This window comes from Oryzias latipes, chromosome 3 (assembly GCF_053564925.1).
Source record: "Oryzias latipes strain Hd-rR chromosome 3, Olatipes_Hd-rR_3.1".
Classification (NCBI taxonomy): Eukaryota; Metazoa; Chordata; class Actinopteri; order Beloniformes; family Adrianichthyidae; genus Oryzias; species Oryzias latipes.
In genome coordinates, this window is record NC_136239.1 from 17,127,917 (window position 1) to 17,143,736 (window position 15,820).

The 15,820-nt window shown below is 39.8% G+C and overlaps 2 protein-coding genes across 4 annotated transcripts in view; one reads left to right on the forward strand and one right to left on the reverse strand.

Annotated features, from left to right (window-relative positions):
* Window positions 1-120: 120 nt before the first annotated feature.
* Window positions 121-9,830, forward strand: whamm (WASP homolog associated with actin, golgi membranes and microtubules). The gene is made up of 11 exons (XM_023953297.2): window positions 121-797; window positions 1,888-2,061; window positions 2,340-2,490; window positions 2,872-3,041; window positions 4,506-4,698; window positions 5,386-5,570; window positions 5,902-5,988; window positions 6,113-6,208; window positions 7,270-7,678; window positions 7,906-8,042; window positions 9,056-9,830. The coding sequence occupies exons 1-11, from the start codon at window positions 219-221 to the stop codon at window positions 9,203-9,205; spliced, it is 2,331 nt and encodes a 776-aa protein (XP_023809065.1). The 5' UTR covers window positions 121-218; the 3' UTR covers window positions 9,206-9,830.
* A 1,986-nt stretch (window positions 9,831-11,816) lies between these two features.
* The window catches only part of homer2 (homer scaffold protein 2), a 37,838-nt gene continuing 33,834 nt past the window's right edge, over window positions 11,817-15,820 (reverse strand). For all 3 annotated transcript variants that reach the window (XM_011488635.4, XM_004066919.4, XM_078944280.1), the window contains exon 9: window positions 11,817-13,635. In XM_011488635.4, the coding sequence (XP_011486937.1) occupies window positions 13,447-13,635 (189 nt within the window). In that variant the 3' untranslated portion in view covers window positions 11,817-13,446. The remainder of the gene's footprint in view (window positions 13,636-15,820) is intronic.

Here is a 15,820-nt window from a genome sequence, read left to right on the forward strand (position 1 = left end):
CAATTTTGTGAAAATATACCTGTACTTTTAAGTTTTTTATTTGAGCAAAAAAGTGCCTTAAAATGACTGCGTTTAACATTGTCTGCATGATTAGCGTTCGGTCTTTAATAATTCCGAGTATTTTGGGTGGCACCTGAAGGCTACTTCCGGGATAGAAATGGCGGACGTTGTAAACAGAGCCAACAGTTCATCGGAGGCCAAATGAACGTGTTTTTAGGATGGACGGCGTTGAGGTTGACCGGCTGGACAGTCTGGACGGCTGGGTGGCCGTCAAAAGTAATATATTCGAGGAGAACGAGGCAGTGAAGCTGGGCTTTATCGTAGAGTGGAACGCCATCGAGTCAAAGTTCGCCGTCACCTGCCACAACCGAACGCTGCAGCGGCAGAAACGCAAAGCTGAAGTCGATGCTGGCGAGTCTCCGCTCAGCTGGGCTGGACTCTTCTCTGTCAGCGACTTGAAGCACATCCACCAGCAGTTCACGTGCGTGGCGGACATCCTTTGCGCGTGCTTTCCAGACTTGTCTGCGTTTGAAGAAGGCAATCTGTGGGAGCTGCTGTTTCAAAGCCGGAGGTCAGCTCCGGAGCACGACGACGCCGAGAGGGACTTCGACACGCCGTGCAGGAAACTGGAGAAATACTTTGTCACAGCGATCGACTTCTGCGGCCGAAAGATTGTTCTGGAAACGCTGTTCACTCAAGACGAGCGGGATGTGGAGGAGTACTTCGAAAACCTGCAGGAGTTCAAGAAGAAGAGCATGCAGGAGGAGATGTCGAGGGCGAAGAGTCAGCTGAGACAGGTGAGGGCAGCAGCCAGCAGGCACGTGCGAGGATGACAGCTGAGCCAGTTCCCATTTAAACTTCTACAATGTTTGTGAAGAGTTCCTGTTTTTGTGCTGGCTTTAGTCATCAATGGACGAGTCTGGTTTCAAAGTCTTATTATTTTTTAGATTAAAGCTTGAATGATTTAAAAACCCTCTTTAAATAAAGCATCATTCAAATCTATTCAACCTTCCTCAACCTGAGAGGTCGTGGGTTCAAACCCACACTCGGGTCATTTTGCAAATGTGATCCAGCAAACGTGCTTCACAGGATTAAGGGTTTGGATCTGGTTTAAGGGCATAGGTCAAATATGGAGAACAAAATACTCCCAGGTGTGATGGGACTTTAAAAATAATATAAGAAAAAAGAGAGAGAGAAAAGAGAAAGTGTGACAGGGAGACAGACATGTGTGTTGAATGTTTTGGTTTTCTTGAAGATTAAGCAGATATGTGTGAGACTGGCTCCACACAGTGGTGGTGGACAACAGCTAATGAGATCCCGCCGTCATTCGGCAGACACTTGCTGTTTGTGCAGTTTAAAAAGCTGAAACTCTGCTTGACTTGTTTGCCTTTCTGCCTTTTTTTCCCCCGCATCTAAAGAATAAATTGACCCTGCAGTTGTTTGCTACACAAATAGATTAGAATGTGAGAGAATATTTCAGTTCTTTGCACACAGTAAACGTCAGATGTGGCCTTTCTGAACATCAGCTGAACACAGCAGTCACATGAAAGGAGAAAAGTTACATTTGTGCCCATTTCTGATTTTCTTTTAAAGCATTTTTGTATTTTTTTTTCTAACATTTTATAAGGTTTAACATGAAAATTCCTACTTTCATTTGTGAAATCTACTTGTTGTATGAAAAGTGTTTTTATAACCTACCAAATGTGATTTTTCGAATAGAAATTTCACAAGGTTTAACCCCAAATATCACTGACTTGTGAGTCTAAAATAAATCGATTTTAACGCTGATATCCAGCCCTACATTTTACAATCCCGTTCACTCCTTAAATTTAAATGTTTAAAGACATCAACCTCCAAGAGCAATACTCATGTTCTTTGTCTTTTCAGTTACTGCAGAGTCACAAAAGTGCTGATCGAATGGTAGCATTACTCGCCATCTACGATGAGGAAGATGAGGCATACCAGGAGCTGGTGATGGTTGCCACCACGTTCTTCCAGTACCTGCTGCTGCCTTTCAGGAACATGAGAGAGCTGGCCTGCCTTTATAAGATAGAGATCCTGGTAAGCATCTTTTTCATTTCATAATCGGCAAGATGTTGTGTTGAAGGAAGCATGTTCATAGTGCGATGTCAAGAAGCAACAACAAAGGGAGTGTTTTGTATTTTTTTTTTTACAACCGTTTTCCAACACATACCAAAAACATGGTTGTCCAACTTGAGCAAGTCCTTTCAGACCTTTTAGAGAATCCATTAATGCTGTTTGTTTTATAGAAGTTTTGACAATTTTTCAAAGATTAAATGTAACTGACTATATGTTTTTGTGTGTGTGTTTTCCTGCAGAAGTCTTTGGAGTTTGAGGACTTGGGTCCCAAGAGGATTGCAGCTCTGGAGAAGGAAGCTGAGGAATGGAGAATGAAAGCAGAAGAGGCAGCTGCCTCAATCCAGGACATCACAGTTACCTACTTTGCACAGACTTCAAAGGCTCTGGCGGGTACGGGAGAGTGAATTTCTGCATTGATAATTAATCTGTGACTTATTTGAATGTTGTGCAGAGAAAAAGGCACAAAAGTTGACTTGACAATATTCTGTAATTCTTCAAGTTGAAGTCACAGTCAAACTCGACTCTACTTTATCAGAATAAAAAAAAGGACATCCTGAAATGGAAAAATTAATATCAGGGATAACTTTTTAGTAAATTTAAGTCTAACATTTTCTGTCATAGTTTTTAGGCAGAAGTTATGATGATTTTCCTCTTTGAGGCTGTACTTTCCCAAATTCCAAATTTCTTTATTTAACTGCACATGACCTTTTTTTCTTTTCTTTTTTTCCTGCATCACATGGATCAGAAGTATTTTTTTGTGTACGTTTCCAGGAATGGTGAAACAGATGGAGGTGGATAAGTGTCGTTTTGGACCTGCTGCCTGGGCGTCAGCCGCTCCTCGACTGGAAAAACTCCGATTCCTGTTAGCCAAAGAGACCCTGCAGCACATGAGGGCCGCAGAGATGTGCCTCAACCGCAAAAAAGACACCATCAGAGAACGGGTACGCCTGACCGAGCGTCATTAACACAGGGCGTTCCTTAAGTCGGACACAGTCGTGTAGGTAAAGACAGGATCATCAGTCAGAAAGTGTCTCTGTATCAGGTCTGAATCTGCAGTGATAGTGTGGTTCCTGCTCGCTCTGTTCCTTAGCATTCTAGTCTGATGTGAATCTCTGGCTGCTCAAGTCTTTTGATCTATTTATAAAGCTCTCTTAAAAACACAGATCGCCCTGTTGGCCTCCCCCAAAAACCTGCATTCATGAATAAGGAAGTGTGTCTGTGTGTACAAGCTCCAATGTGCAAAAGTGCATGGATTCCTTATGCAGACATTACTTCCAGGTGTGAGACGCCATGCTGTGCTTTTCAGGCTTCTTTCTTTTCTGAGTGGGGGGGTTGTCGGCAGAGGAAAACCTTCGGCCCCATCACCTTCATGCTGCTGCTGCTGCATTATTCATCGGATTAAGCTTTTTTTAAAAAAAAAAAAAAAAATCTGGCTGGAGGATGCCGTGAAATCAACATGAGCCTTTGCAAAGACGGCTGCGCACGAGTGTTTCTAATGAGATCAGTGAGCCACGCCCACGCAAAGATCCGCGCTAGTGGCACCAAAACTCCATGACGGCGACGAGAGAACAGCTGCGCCTGAAATGTCACAGTACGAGGCCCTTTTTATTTAATGTGCGCTGTGTTTGGCTGATGTAACTCAATTCATAAGAAAAACAAACCTGCGTGTCCCTGTACAAGGTACTGATCCCGTGGAGTTAACTTTCAAAGCAGCAACAGGATTCAAAAAGGAGGCTTCTGGCTTTGAAAAGACGTGGTTCCCGATAAATGTCCTAAATCTATTAGTCTCTGCAGAACCTGAGACTTTTGTGTTTCTAGGAAGTTTATAAAGTTCTCCGTATGATCGGATAACAAAACAAATTCTGCTTTCACTCAGTGGTTTGCATTCTTTGTTATAAATGAAATATTTGAAAGTACAAAGATGGAAAAAGTGGAAATAAATGGTGGGAACACGCATTTATTTCATTCATTTCTTATTTAGAGCCTTTCAGGTTAAACAGTTGTGCTAAAAAAATGTTATCAGGCTTTATTTATATATTTATCTATCTATTCATTACCCTGCATAAAATAACAGAAAAAGAAAGAAAAGAAGAAGAAAAAATATATATATATGCTGTACGCTGTGGTGTGCTGGTGCGGCACAAGCAAGAGAATATATTTAAGTAAATAAATGAATATAACATTAAAAAAACACTCCAGAATGTAAACTTCCAACATCAGGAGTGGAACCAACACCATTCTGTTAGGTCGCTTCACCATCATCAGAAATGTCTTACTTTTTTGACAAATACATTTTTCATTGATGTTCTTGCAGTTGAGATATTTGAACAAGAGTCTCCAAACTATAGCAGCAGTCGCTGTTTTTTTCCCACCAGTCTGATCCATTGTTTGTTGTTGTTGTGCAGCTTGAGAGCCTGAACTCCAAAGCTGGTTCTGGGTCTTCAAGTGAGAACAACCAGCAGCAAGACTCGCTGGATCAACTGGAGCTGCAGTTCTATGAAACCCAGCTGGAACTGTATGATGCCAAGTTGGAGATCCTGAAGAACGAGGAGCAGCTTTTGGTGGCGCAGATGGACACACTGCGGCGGCAGATTAAAGGTACCAGTGAAGTGTTGAATTCTTTGTGGTGTGGAATCCAATGCTCTGCACATTTAGGATCATTTAAAACAGGGGTGCGAAACTCCAGGCCTCCTGCTGGTTTTCCAGAAATCCTGCCGTATCTGCTGCTGATTACCTGGATCAGGTGTGTTTAGACGAGAAGGAGGTTCAATGGCAGGTTGGTTAGAAAACATGTCGGACATCAGGCTGGATTCTGACACCCCTGCTTTAAAAGTTAAAAGAATGTTTACACCTTCACAAAACTACATTATTTTTAACATAACAGGGTTTACTGGTTTTTTGTACTTTATGTACATGTTTTTATTTCTACTCACTGACTTATGCAGCTCTTGACAGGTTCATTTTACAGACTTGAAAGGCGACAGTACATTTACTTTTTTGTTGAGAGCACTGCATCATTTTAAGGTTTTTTTAACTTTACAAAACAAAATTTAAAAGGTTTTTCCCAGAGTGTTTCTCTGATGTTCTGATTCTACATCAGCAAAACTAGTTTAGCCATCCGTGTGCTTAAAGACCCACTCTGATGAAAATTGTGTTATCTGGCGTTTTTAACATGTTCTTGTAGCATTTTTCTCAATAAAGAAAGGGGGGGGCATGGCTCCAGACAAGAACAAAGAAAAGCAGAATCCCTGAGCTCAGACTGACTGAAGTGCATTTGTGTTTCAGAGCTGAGGGAGGAGGTGGTGTACTACGATGTGTGTGAGGATCCAGAGGAGCTTCATAGCATGATTCACACAGTCGCTCAGCAGACAGAACCGCCACTTGTCGGTCGGCTCAGAAGACGCCTGCAAACCTTGGAGACTAAAAGAGGCAACATCTGTGCCCGGAGGGCTTATCTGCGCCACAAAAAGGTGCAGGAAAGTGCAGCTGACATTTCCTTTTCTTCCCTGCCATCTTTTTGTGTTGAGAGCAGTTTTTTTTAATGAAACTGAGGGTTGTTGATGGAAAATGTGTATTTTTTAAAGCTTTTTTTTTTTTCAAGCAAGGAACAAATAAAGGTCATGTAACTAAAATAAAACCCTCAGCAACTATGAAGGATGGAAAACCTCAGAAACTTTGAAGAAGTACAGGGATATGTGGGTGTGCGCTAACCTTTGGGTCCTTCAGGTGAACACTGCCATCAGTTCTGGGATTTCACAATATCCGCTCAAGCAACAAATGCTATTTGGTTTGTGTCACCAGGATCAGTGCATGGAGGCTCAAGATGAAAAGCAGGCGGCAGCCAAAAAGAGCTCCATATTCTTCAACCAGCATCATCAGGTCCACCTGGTATGTCACCACGGCAACAAGGCAACCCACACAGACACTCCTGCAGCAGCACAAGCTTCAGATGAAGCTCTCTTTTCTCTAATAACTCTGTGTTTCCCTGTCCTTCCTCCTCCGTTGTCTGCAGAAACGAGAAAACAGGAAGGAGGAGGAGAAGAGGAGGAAAGAGTGGGTGGACCAGGAGCGAGAGAAGACTCTGAACAGATTACGATCCTTTAGAGAGGTCAGGCTCTCATTATCTCTGCTCTCTTCTTGCCACAGCTCTCTTGTGTTAGTAAAATGTCAGAGGCTCCTTGTGCTCACCCTCTGGCTTCACGTCAGAACTAAATCTCGGGGATTAGGCACTCAACCGGACCATTGGAGGAACCTGTGATGGCCAACAAGCTTTGAATCTGAATCTTTTATTCTCATTTAGTCATTTATGATTTTACGTCACAGTGAAAATCCTGATAGGTCTGTCTGGATTGAAGTCCTGGTTGTTTGAAAACAGAAAAAATGGCAGTTCTAGTGAATGCATTCATGTTGCACATGTGATCCAAACTGTTCATTTTTATTCCGAAAATAAATACAAAATAAGCCAGTATTTGTATTCCCAAAAATGATGGCAATATTTTAACCTTTGAACTTCCTGCTCCACACTCCTGAATTTTCCTGGATCCTCATCAGGATTTTTACGCAAATTACCCGTACAAAATGCTCCGATGAAGCGGCTCTGAACTGTAGCTACGAACCTAAGGAACACCACAGAGGCTTGGCCAAAGTTGGCATGCTCATGGGAATATTACCACAAGGACTTCAGTATGCAGCTTCATTCTGCAGAGGGGGAGGGGGGGGGGGGGGGGGGCAGGACAAGGCCAAAGCACAAAACCCAGTCCCCGCAGCACGCAGCTTTATTTTGGCGGGGGGAGGTTGTTGAATCACATCCCACTGATGACATACAACATTATGTGGGTGGTGATATCAAGCTTATCCCTGCCATTTGTATATATTAAATGCCTTTTACTGTGCAAGACTTCAGATGTTACCTAGCAACCAGTACCGCATGAGAAATTTCATTGGGTTTAAATGCTGCAAGAGAGAATTGGTCAGAAAAAAGAAGACAAAAACTGGATTAAACTAAAATTTGACATTTTATTGATGGTCCCTTATATTAATGTAAGTAGAGGTAGTTTAAATTTACTTAAAAATACCCAGTGACCTTGTGACAAGAATGTTTGAATTGTTTCAGCCCCTTGTTTTTGCTTTTTCCATCACCGTACTCACATGTTTTATTGTTTAATTAAGAAACGACTGGGTCAGTATGTCCTGAAGACTCCTCGCTCCATGCTGACCCCTCCAGAGGCTTCGTGTCCCTTGCAGCCGATGTCCATCATCAGCTTCTCTCCATGTGCCTCCTCTGAAGAGCAACCCTCCACCCACCCGGCACCGCGGCGCAACAAACCGACTAAAAAACAGCGACCCGAAGACATCCCCGTTCAGATCTTCTCTGGACCTCCTCCCCCTTCTCCTTTCACCTGCCCTTCTGCCCCGCCACCACCTCCACCCCCACCACCCCCACCACCTCCGCCTCTTCCTCCTGCCATACCTACTCTGCATGTCCAAACCTCACCTTCCCCCGAAGACGCACCCAAGCCTCTCAGTGAAAAAGAAGACCCTCCGTTTCCCGCCAAAAGCACGCTCAAACAGAACTTAGGTGAGAGGAAACGCAATGAGTTCTATTGAGATTTTTCTGTTTAAAAACAGGAAAACCCAACAAGAATGGAGCATGGGATCATGTAAAGCGTGTTAACAGAATGCCTGCGTATGGAAGTTGAGGTCATAAACGTGAGATTTCATTTTAGAACTCTCTTTGGTGAGATTAATGCATATAAATGGGATTTGTGTCCCTCTTCGCTTGTTTATATTTTTCTAAAATTGTAGGAACAATGGATGAAGTGTTGGCTTCGCTGCAGCGTGGACAGATTAAGCTTCGCAAGGTCCCCAAGACAACAGCCCCATCCGAGGACACGAGAAGCAACCTGATGTCTGCCATCCGGCAGGGAGTCACCCTGAAGAAGGTATTTCTCTGCAGAAGTCATTTCAATACTTGCCTTGTCCACCAGAGAGCATTGGCAGGTGATTCAAGTCAAGATCTCACAGCTTTGTGCTTCATCTAAACAAAGATGTCTGACTCACGCCAATCAAAATCCCGTTTTTAACATGCTCTTGTGGCATTTCTCTGATGGAGGACATCGTTTAGGGAAAATTAATTTTAAAATAGCATTTCTGAGTCTTTGTTCATCTAAATTGCTGTGAATCAGGAGCAGATGGAAAAATGCTGTTTGAGAAGAGCTCATTTGTGACATGAAAAAAATACACTAGGCGTGTCGATTTTACCTAAAAACAGCCTAATCATAATTAACCCCTTGTGCTATCCTAGATCTTTAACATTGGGAGTTGGGTCATCTAGACCCACTAGACAGTGCGCTGAACCTTTTTTCTTCAATGATTTGTGATGAAATCCTCTTCCCCTTTATCCACCTTTGTCATAGTAGGGATACAATGTCAATGTAAGGGTGGGGTCATGGAATAAATAGCACAAGGGTTAAAAGACCACTGGGAAGACTAAAGATGATTGGAGTGGGACTTTAAAAACAAATTATAAACTAAAATGATAAAACTTTTAGTATAATAATTAAAGAAGTATAGAAATATGCATTTGTGACTTATTTAAATACAACAGTCTCTATTTTATTTGTTATTGTTGAAAATATTGAGCCTAAGAATAAGAATGATGTTGGAAAAACTGGACTCATGTCTGAAAACCTTTTTCTTTTCCTTTTTTTCATTGCTGAATGCAAAAATGTTTTCCTGTTTACATTTTTAGCTTGCAGATTGACACTTGAAGAATTTTCTTTTCTTAACCAAATTATGGTTTATTTTCTAATCATGAATAGTTTAAGCCAAACCAGAAGACATTTTAACAATGAGTAAAGATTTGATTCCATAAGCTTATATAGCTTAAAGCTGTGTGATTGTGTTTTTGATTCAACAAAAGATTCAAGTTTCACTGCCTTGTTCTGTACCAAAGGTCGTTGCTGGAAAAGCAGATGTCCAAAACAGTGGAGACAACGAGCTGGAGCGCAGCATCAAAGCTGCCATGATGAGGATGAAGAAGGTCGCGGCAGACTCGGACACCGGTGACGACGACGATATGCAGAGCACAGACTGGGACAGCTGAGGACTCCGACCCGCTGCCGCCTGTTGGCTTCATTGATGTGAGATCCAGCTTTTGGAGCTGCCAGATTCTCACCACAAAGCTGCTTCTTGACAAGGCTGGGATTACGCCTCCACCGCCATGAATACTGCAGCTTGTTGAAGGTGTCGCACTGTAATCCTCAAAGTAGCCCTGAGACGCCGTTATTAATCCACAACGCCTTCCAGCCAAGGAAGTTGCAAAGTCATGGTTTCATATTTTATAAAACGCTTTCTGGTTTGCAAAATCCCCAAACTGAATGGCAGGATGAGAGGATTTTCTTTAGGTGCAGTGTGAAAAAAAATGCACATTTTTCTGATTTGTTTGTTTAATGAGGCTCAGCTGGAAGTCCCTAACACAACGCACTCTTTTATTTCCTTATTTCATTGTGGATGTCATAAAATCCTAACACTAGTTTGAACTGACTGTAAAAATGAAATGTTTTATTGCTATATAAAAGGAATGTGAAGATTAAAAGATCACTGTAGAAGATGCTGTCCCTGCTTCTTGTTTAGACAGAAACAGAAAAAAATGCACAGAACTAATACAATTAGAAAAGGAAAAAAAAGTCAGCTGTATTACGTTTGTAATAAATGAATCTACAACAAAATGTTTGTGACATTCTTTTGATTCCATTCATAGCTGCACCCAGGATGTAAAGACGCCCATCTTTCAAATCCTGAAGTATGATGTCAGTCTTGTGCAGGTGACCTCTCATGACTGCGCTTTGACAGGTTTACAGCTCAGGATAACCCAGAGTGACATGCATCCCGGCGGCCTTTCCTCATGTCTTTTTACGCCCTTGTAGCTCAGCACCCCAAACCAGCTGCAATACTTTACTCATCTGTGTGAGGGCAGGTACAGACAGCTGATCTTGGAGCATCACTTTGCGTGCGGGATGGCCGTCTCATACTCCCCATCATCCTCCTGATTCAGGTGCAAAATGCTTTTGTGCCTTGGAGAGGACAGACGCCGCAGGTATTTTTGACAAACCAGATGATCGAGCGTCAACATGAAATTCCCCAGCCTGTTACTATAGTAACAGCAATTCTCCGTTGTGGCGGCTTGCAGTGCGATTTCTCTCCCTCACCCATACAGAGCGGCACAGTGTCTTAATGATGTTTTACCAACTCGCCCACTCACCATCAGTCATACAATGAGCCTTGCAGGGTCAACGGTGATCAAAACTGGAGATGGAAAAGCCGATTTCCTCCAGCTTTTTGGTTTATCTACGAACTGTTTTACCTGCAGGGGTGGGAAAGTGTAGAACTGAAGCAGCAGAAAACCATATGGATAATTATGTTATTGGAATTACATTATTATTTTGGTAAAAATGCATACAATTTTGGGGTATTTTCCTTCTATGTTGACAAATTTATAAGAATAAAATATTAAACATAATGCAAATGTTGTCTAGTGAAAGACGTCAGCCAAAAACATCACTGAAGCTGGGTTCCTTTATTTTGTAGAGAGAATCCCTGCACTTTAAAAGTGTAAACCTCTTCCTAAAGCTGATATTCCTGTTAGTTCCTCATCCGTATGTTGCTGATCTTTTAACTATTGGGGGGGGATTAATCGATCCAACCAGATCAAAATGTCCGAGCTGAGTTTTTAAAATTTTTTCAAATTGAAATAAATTGATTATAATCGATAATGGAAAATTCCATTTAGATAGAGGTATGGTAACTTTATTTTCCTATGACGTAAAAATGACCATTTGTCATCACAGCGGACAACACGCGTGTGATGTCAGCAAAAACTCATCAGTCCATCATTCCAGTCTAATATTTGGAAATACTTTGAATTTAGCAAAGATGTGACCATCCAGTGTGGTAGAATGTTCTAATAATGTTCCCTTTTGATTATTTGGATGTGGAAAAACAACAGTGGACTGAACTTTAGAAAGTATAATATGAATGGATTTGCCAGTAAATCATGTTTACTTGTTTGTACACATATTTAATTTACACTTGATTATCTTGAAAGAAATACAAGGAATTTGGAAAATGTCAGCTGCACTGTTCAGTACCAGCTATTTATCTCTGAGTCACACTGGTTTGATTGATGTCCTGGATCCATTTTAGGGCAGTGAATGGGATTGTTCAAAATGAACCATTACTGACTGAATTGGCTTGTCAACCACAAATTATGATATGAATTGCATTTTCGTTAAAATTTATCATTACACCCTATAAAGTACAGATCTTTAAATAGCTCAATTTAAAAATACTAGGAAGAAACTGGTTTAAGTTCCATGCAGATACACTTTCTCTACAGTTATTCTTCCAGTTCCCACATGATTTTTGTTCTGGTTCTGATAGTAAAATTAGAGGTATTAAAGTGTGTATGATCCAGGTCTTTGGTTTACGCTGCACTGAATATCTGCCAGCAGAGGAAAATAGGTGTGAAGCCTCAATGGGACTCTGCTGTAAAGACACATTCCATCCTGAGCTTCTGAAGAAAAATCCCCCAAACGCTGCACAATGGGCCGGAATAAGTCAGCTTTCACCATTGATATTATTGGTACTGATTGATGGCGTCTTTAAATATGGCTTTAAAATATGAAATGAGAAAAAAAAAGTAACGACACTCAACATTGTAATTAAACTAAATTTTACCAACTTCATTTCTATTGTACAATATTGAACAGGAATCACACGTGTGCACAATAGGCGTTGGTTCAACAGGAAGAAACATCATGTGTTTTCCAGACATAGGTTCCAAACAGGGGCAAACCGAAAAAAAGGATATAATTCCTTGACATCTCGGCCTCATGACGAGCTCAGAACAGTGATTAAAAAATAAAGATGTCTGACAGAGGATTATACTTTATGTCACCACACATGCTTTGATTCCAAAAAGTAGTTTTCAAACCCCCTAAAGCAGCTGCAACACCCCCCCTCAGTTGTGAACATCTCTGAAGGTTGAGTTTCTTCTTGTAAATGATTCTGTATTTGGACAAAAGATCAAGATGAACTTGGTCTAAAAAGGACACTCGAAAAAATATTTAAGACCCCCCAAAAAACGAAAAATAAAGACAAAAGTTCAAGAGAAAACACTTTTTCCAATCAAAAATGTCATCAGTGAAGTACACCTTCAGCTTACTTTTCCTCTTTCACCTTAGCAGCAGTGTTTCCACTTTTCCAAAATATGACCACCACCATTACAAAAACCAGTGTAGGGAGCACAAACACGGCTTTGGAGACATGTTTGTTCCATAAATGCAAAAAAACAAAAACAGAAAAAACCTCCAAAAGGAAAAAAAAAAACTACTTATGGCAATATGTCATTTCTTTATACTTTTGAATCTTTTTGAAGGGGAAATCTTGAAGTTTTCTTCTTGAATACAATTAAAAGGACTGTAAACACCTACGTGACAAATTCCTGCAGCTGTCCTTTCTGGGAGTCTTTTTTTTTTTTTACACAAACAGCTGCTTTGTCCACAAAAACCTCTCCCCACGGACACTCTCAGGAGAACACCCTTTCTACCTTTTCTTTCATCTCATTTCATCACAGAGGAATCCCACTCATCTTCTGGTTATCCCAAAAAAAATCATCCAGTTGTCATTGTGAGGATGGGCATCAATTGGCCAGCTTTCTTTCAAGATGCACTTGGAGGCACTTTGTGTCATGGCCATCTGTTGTGAATGTTCCTATAATCTAATGGGTACAAAGTGTTTTCTGAGACACCTGAGATAAGCATGAGGCAATGACGAGGACAGTCTGCTTCATCTGCAAATTCTCTGAAAGGGGGCCACAAGGATTAACACTAATTATTACTTTGCGCCGTCTTTGTGTTGTTCATTGTAGCCCTTTAATGTCTCCTCCTCTACAGCTTGTGCAGGAGTTCTGTAGCCTTTGAAACAGGACAGACGGAAAGGATCTATGAAGCCGCCACCATCTTTTTAAAGCCATTTTCCACCACAGAAATAGATGAGTAAGCTTTAGGTGTGACACTAAATGTAGTTCCACAATGCCAGCACACAAAATGGAGCCATTTTGCACAACAAGCTGGCTTTTTTCCCTTATAGGTCAATCTCCTCCTCTATCTCGAATAGTTTTTATTTTTTTTTACAAACTAAAGCTGAAAGTATTTGAGTAAATGTCCCCTTTTGTGTTTATGGGATGCGTAGGTTGCATGTATTGGATGTCCTGAGGACATATGTAGTGAATCCTTCATACCTGACCTCTCAGCTTTTCACACCACTGCTGTTTTTTCCCCACCCTCAGTTATCAGCACCAAGTTTGGAGAGTCCCTGCCTAAACTCGTGAAGCTCATCGATTTTGCCATCTAGAATATCCATGAACTTTTTGAGCTCGCCCTTCATGTTGCCCTGTTTTTGTCTGCTGTCATCTATGTCCGTCTGAAGGCCTGCAATCCTCCCCTCCAGCTCAATGTTCTTGGTCTCTGCAGCCTGTGGATGGATGGGAGGTAAAGAAAAAATATATATACATATAAATGCAAGAAAACATGCACACAAAAGTATATAGCTGAATGCATCAGAAGAGATCTATTTGTCAACGAATATTGAGTTAAGAATAAATTATTAATAATTTATAATCCTCTACACTACAAAAACACAATATCAAATGCATTCTGGTCTAGTTATTGTTTAAATGTCTCATTACAGTTAATAAAAGACTTCCTAATAATGTCTCTGTAAGATGGAACAGCATGATTTAAGACAAATCTGAAGTCATTAGATTTTAACAAACATCAAATTTCTAATAAAACAAGTTTTTTTTTACTTTACATTTTTATTTTAAGTTGGCAATTTTACGTTTTATTTTTATTTATCTTATTTTTATTTTCCGTTATTTATTATTTATCTTTAATTTTTTATTTTTGAAGGAAGTTGTTCTCGTCTCAAGAAACAGACATCCTTGATTTAACAAAGGCATTTAACAGCAATAGAACAAAAGTTAAAAAAAAAAGATTTACTTAAAATTTTTAAGACAACATTATCTTAAATGACCATAGCAATGGACTTAAATATGAGTGTTTACAGCTAATTTTAAGATTTAGTTTAGTCCTAAAAGAGGAAAACATCACAACCTTTTTTTTAGAGGTCTTACCAGGAATAATTCAACAAGCTCCATTAGTAGAAATTTTCCATCTAAAACAATGGAAAACATCTTATATTCTAGATTTTTTAGAGAAAGGCATTTTTTTTCCAGTGTAAAACAACTGCAAAAACACATCTCACAAACATAATTTTGCCTAGTTCTTTTTAATATATCTTATTACACTTAAAAGACAAAAACTTGAAACCTTCCTGTAAGTTGAAACAACTTGTTTTAAGACAATGATTCTTAAATATCTTGTTCAGTCATTAGATCTCAAAAGCATCTAATTTTAAGTAAGATCGCTAACAAAACATTAATTTTTTTAACTTTTATTTTTAAGCAGAATTTTTATTTGTGATTGGTAAGTGATCTTGTACTAAGAAAGACACTGTTTTTTTAATCGGGGAACTGGAAAGTTTCATTTGACTGATGTTTAGGACAAATTCATCTTAAAAAGTGTATTTCTAGTCATTCTTTAACTCTCCTGTTATGTTCATTTGTGGGGAACAGAAATGGTGTTCCCGGGTCAATTTGACCCGGTGCATGTTTAATTATCCAAAAGATATCTGAAACCATAAAAATCCTAACAAGCAGTGTGAATATTTCATTACTAACTCCGCTACTAATTTTTTTTTTTTTTTTTTATATTTAGTGCAATGGTGTTGCTCGTTTCACTACTTTGTTACTATTGAAAGACCAACATACAAAATACAATAATTTTACAAAACATTAAAACATACAATTGAAATGTTGTTTTACATACATACATGCACTGTGACCCAGAAATGTGTGTGTGTATGTGTGTGATTGGGGCGAAATATGTCTCACAGCTGCAAAACAAAGAAATACCCCAACAATACCTCCAGTTTGACTGCTGGGTCAAATTGACCCAAACAGTATCTATGGGACATAAACACGTAGAGGGTGGTTGCAAATAGGTGAGATAAAATATTTTCATTTTATATGTTGATTACATTAATTAAGGCAAGCATAAGAAGTTTCATACTGAAAATATACTTTTAACTATTTTTCCTAGATGTTAAATCGGGTCAATTTGACCCACAACATAACAGGAGGGTTAATGATAGTTGGACTGCTGTAGCACTTCAAAGAGGATATATTTGGAAGAATAGTGTAAAAATCGACACTTGAAAGAAGAAATCTTATCTATTCTTGTCTTAAGAAATCTTATCAAGACAAATTGTACTTGTTCCATTGGCAGATTATTTTACTTAAAACAACAATAAAACTTCCAACTTGTTTTAAGACATTTGCACTTTTCTTTGTAAAAATCCTCAAGCGTTTGCTAACGCGTTGGTTATTTAAAATGCTTGCCTAGCTGCCTAAACACAACAAGCTCAACATGTTTTGCATCATTTCTTTCAAACCACAAAACCAAGTAAACAGAATTTTATTGGGTTGGGAGCGCGAGTCATTCCGTCATGAAGGCAGCATGAGTGATGCATCAATACCAAAGATACCTCTCAGGGGAGCAGTTTAAAATAGGAGTGCTAAATGGGATTTGTGTATGAA

What these genes read in the sequence shown, in the direction of transcription:
- whamm (XM_023953297.2), top strand. Translation starts at nt 219, where the DNA reads ATGGACGGCGTTGAGGTTGACCGGCTGGACAGTCTGGACGGCTGGGTG. An exon ending in CACGCTCAAACAGAACTTAG is followed by an intron (nt 7,679 to 7,905) that starts GTGAGAGGAAAC and finishes CTAAAATTGTAG; the next exon opens with GAACAATGGATGAAGTGTTG. An exon ending in AGGGAGTCACCCTGAAGAAG is followed by an intron (nt 8,043 to 9,055) that starts GTATTTCTCTGC and finishes TCTGTACCAAAG; the next exon opens with GTCGTTGCTGGAAAAGCAGA.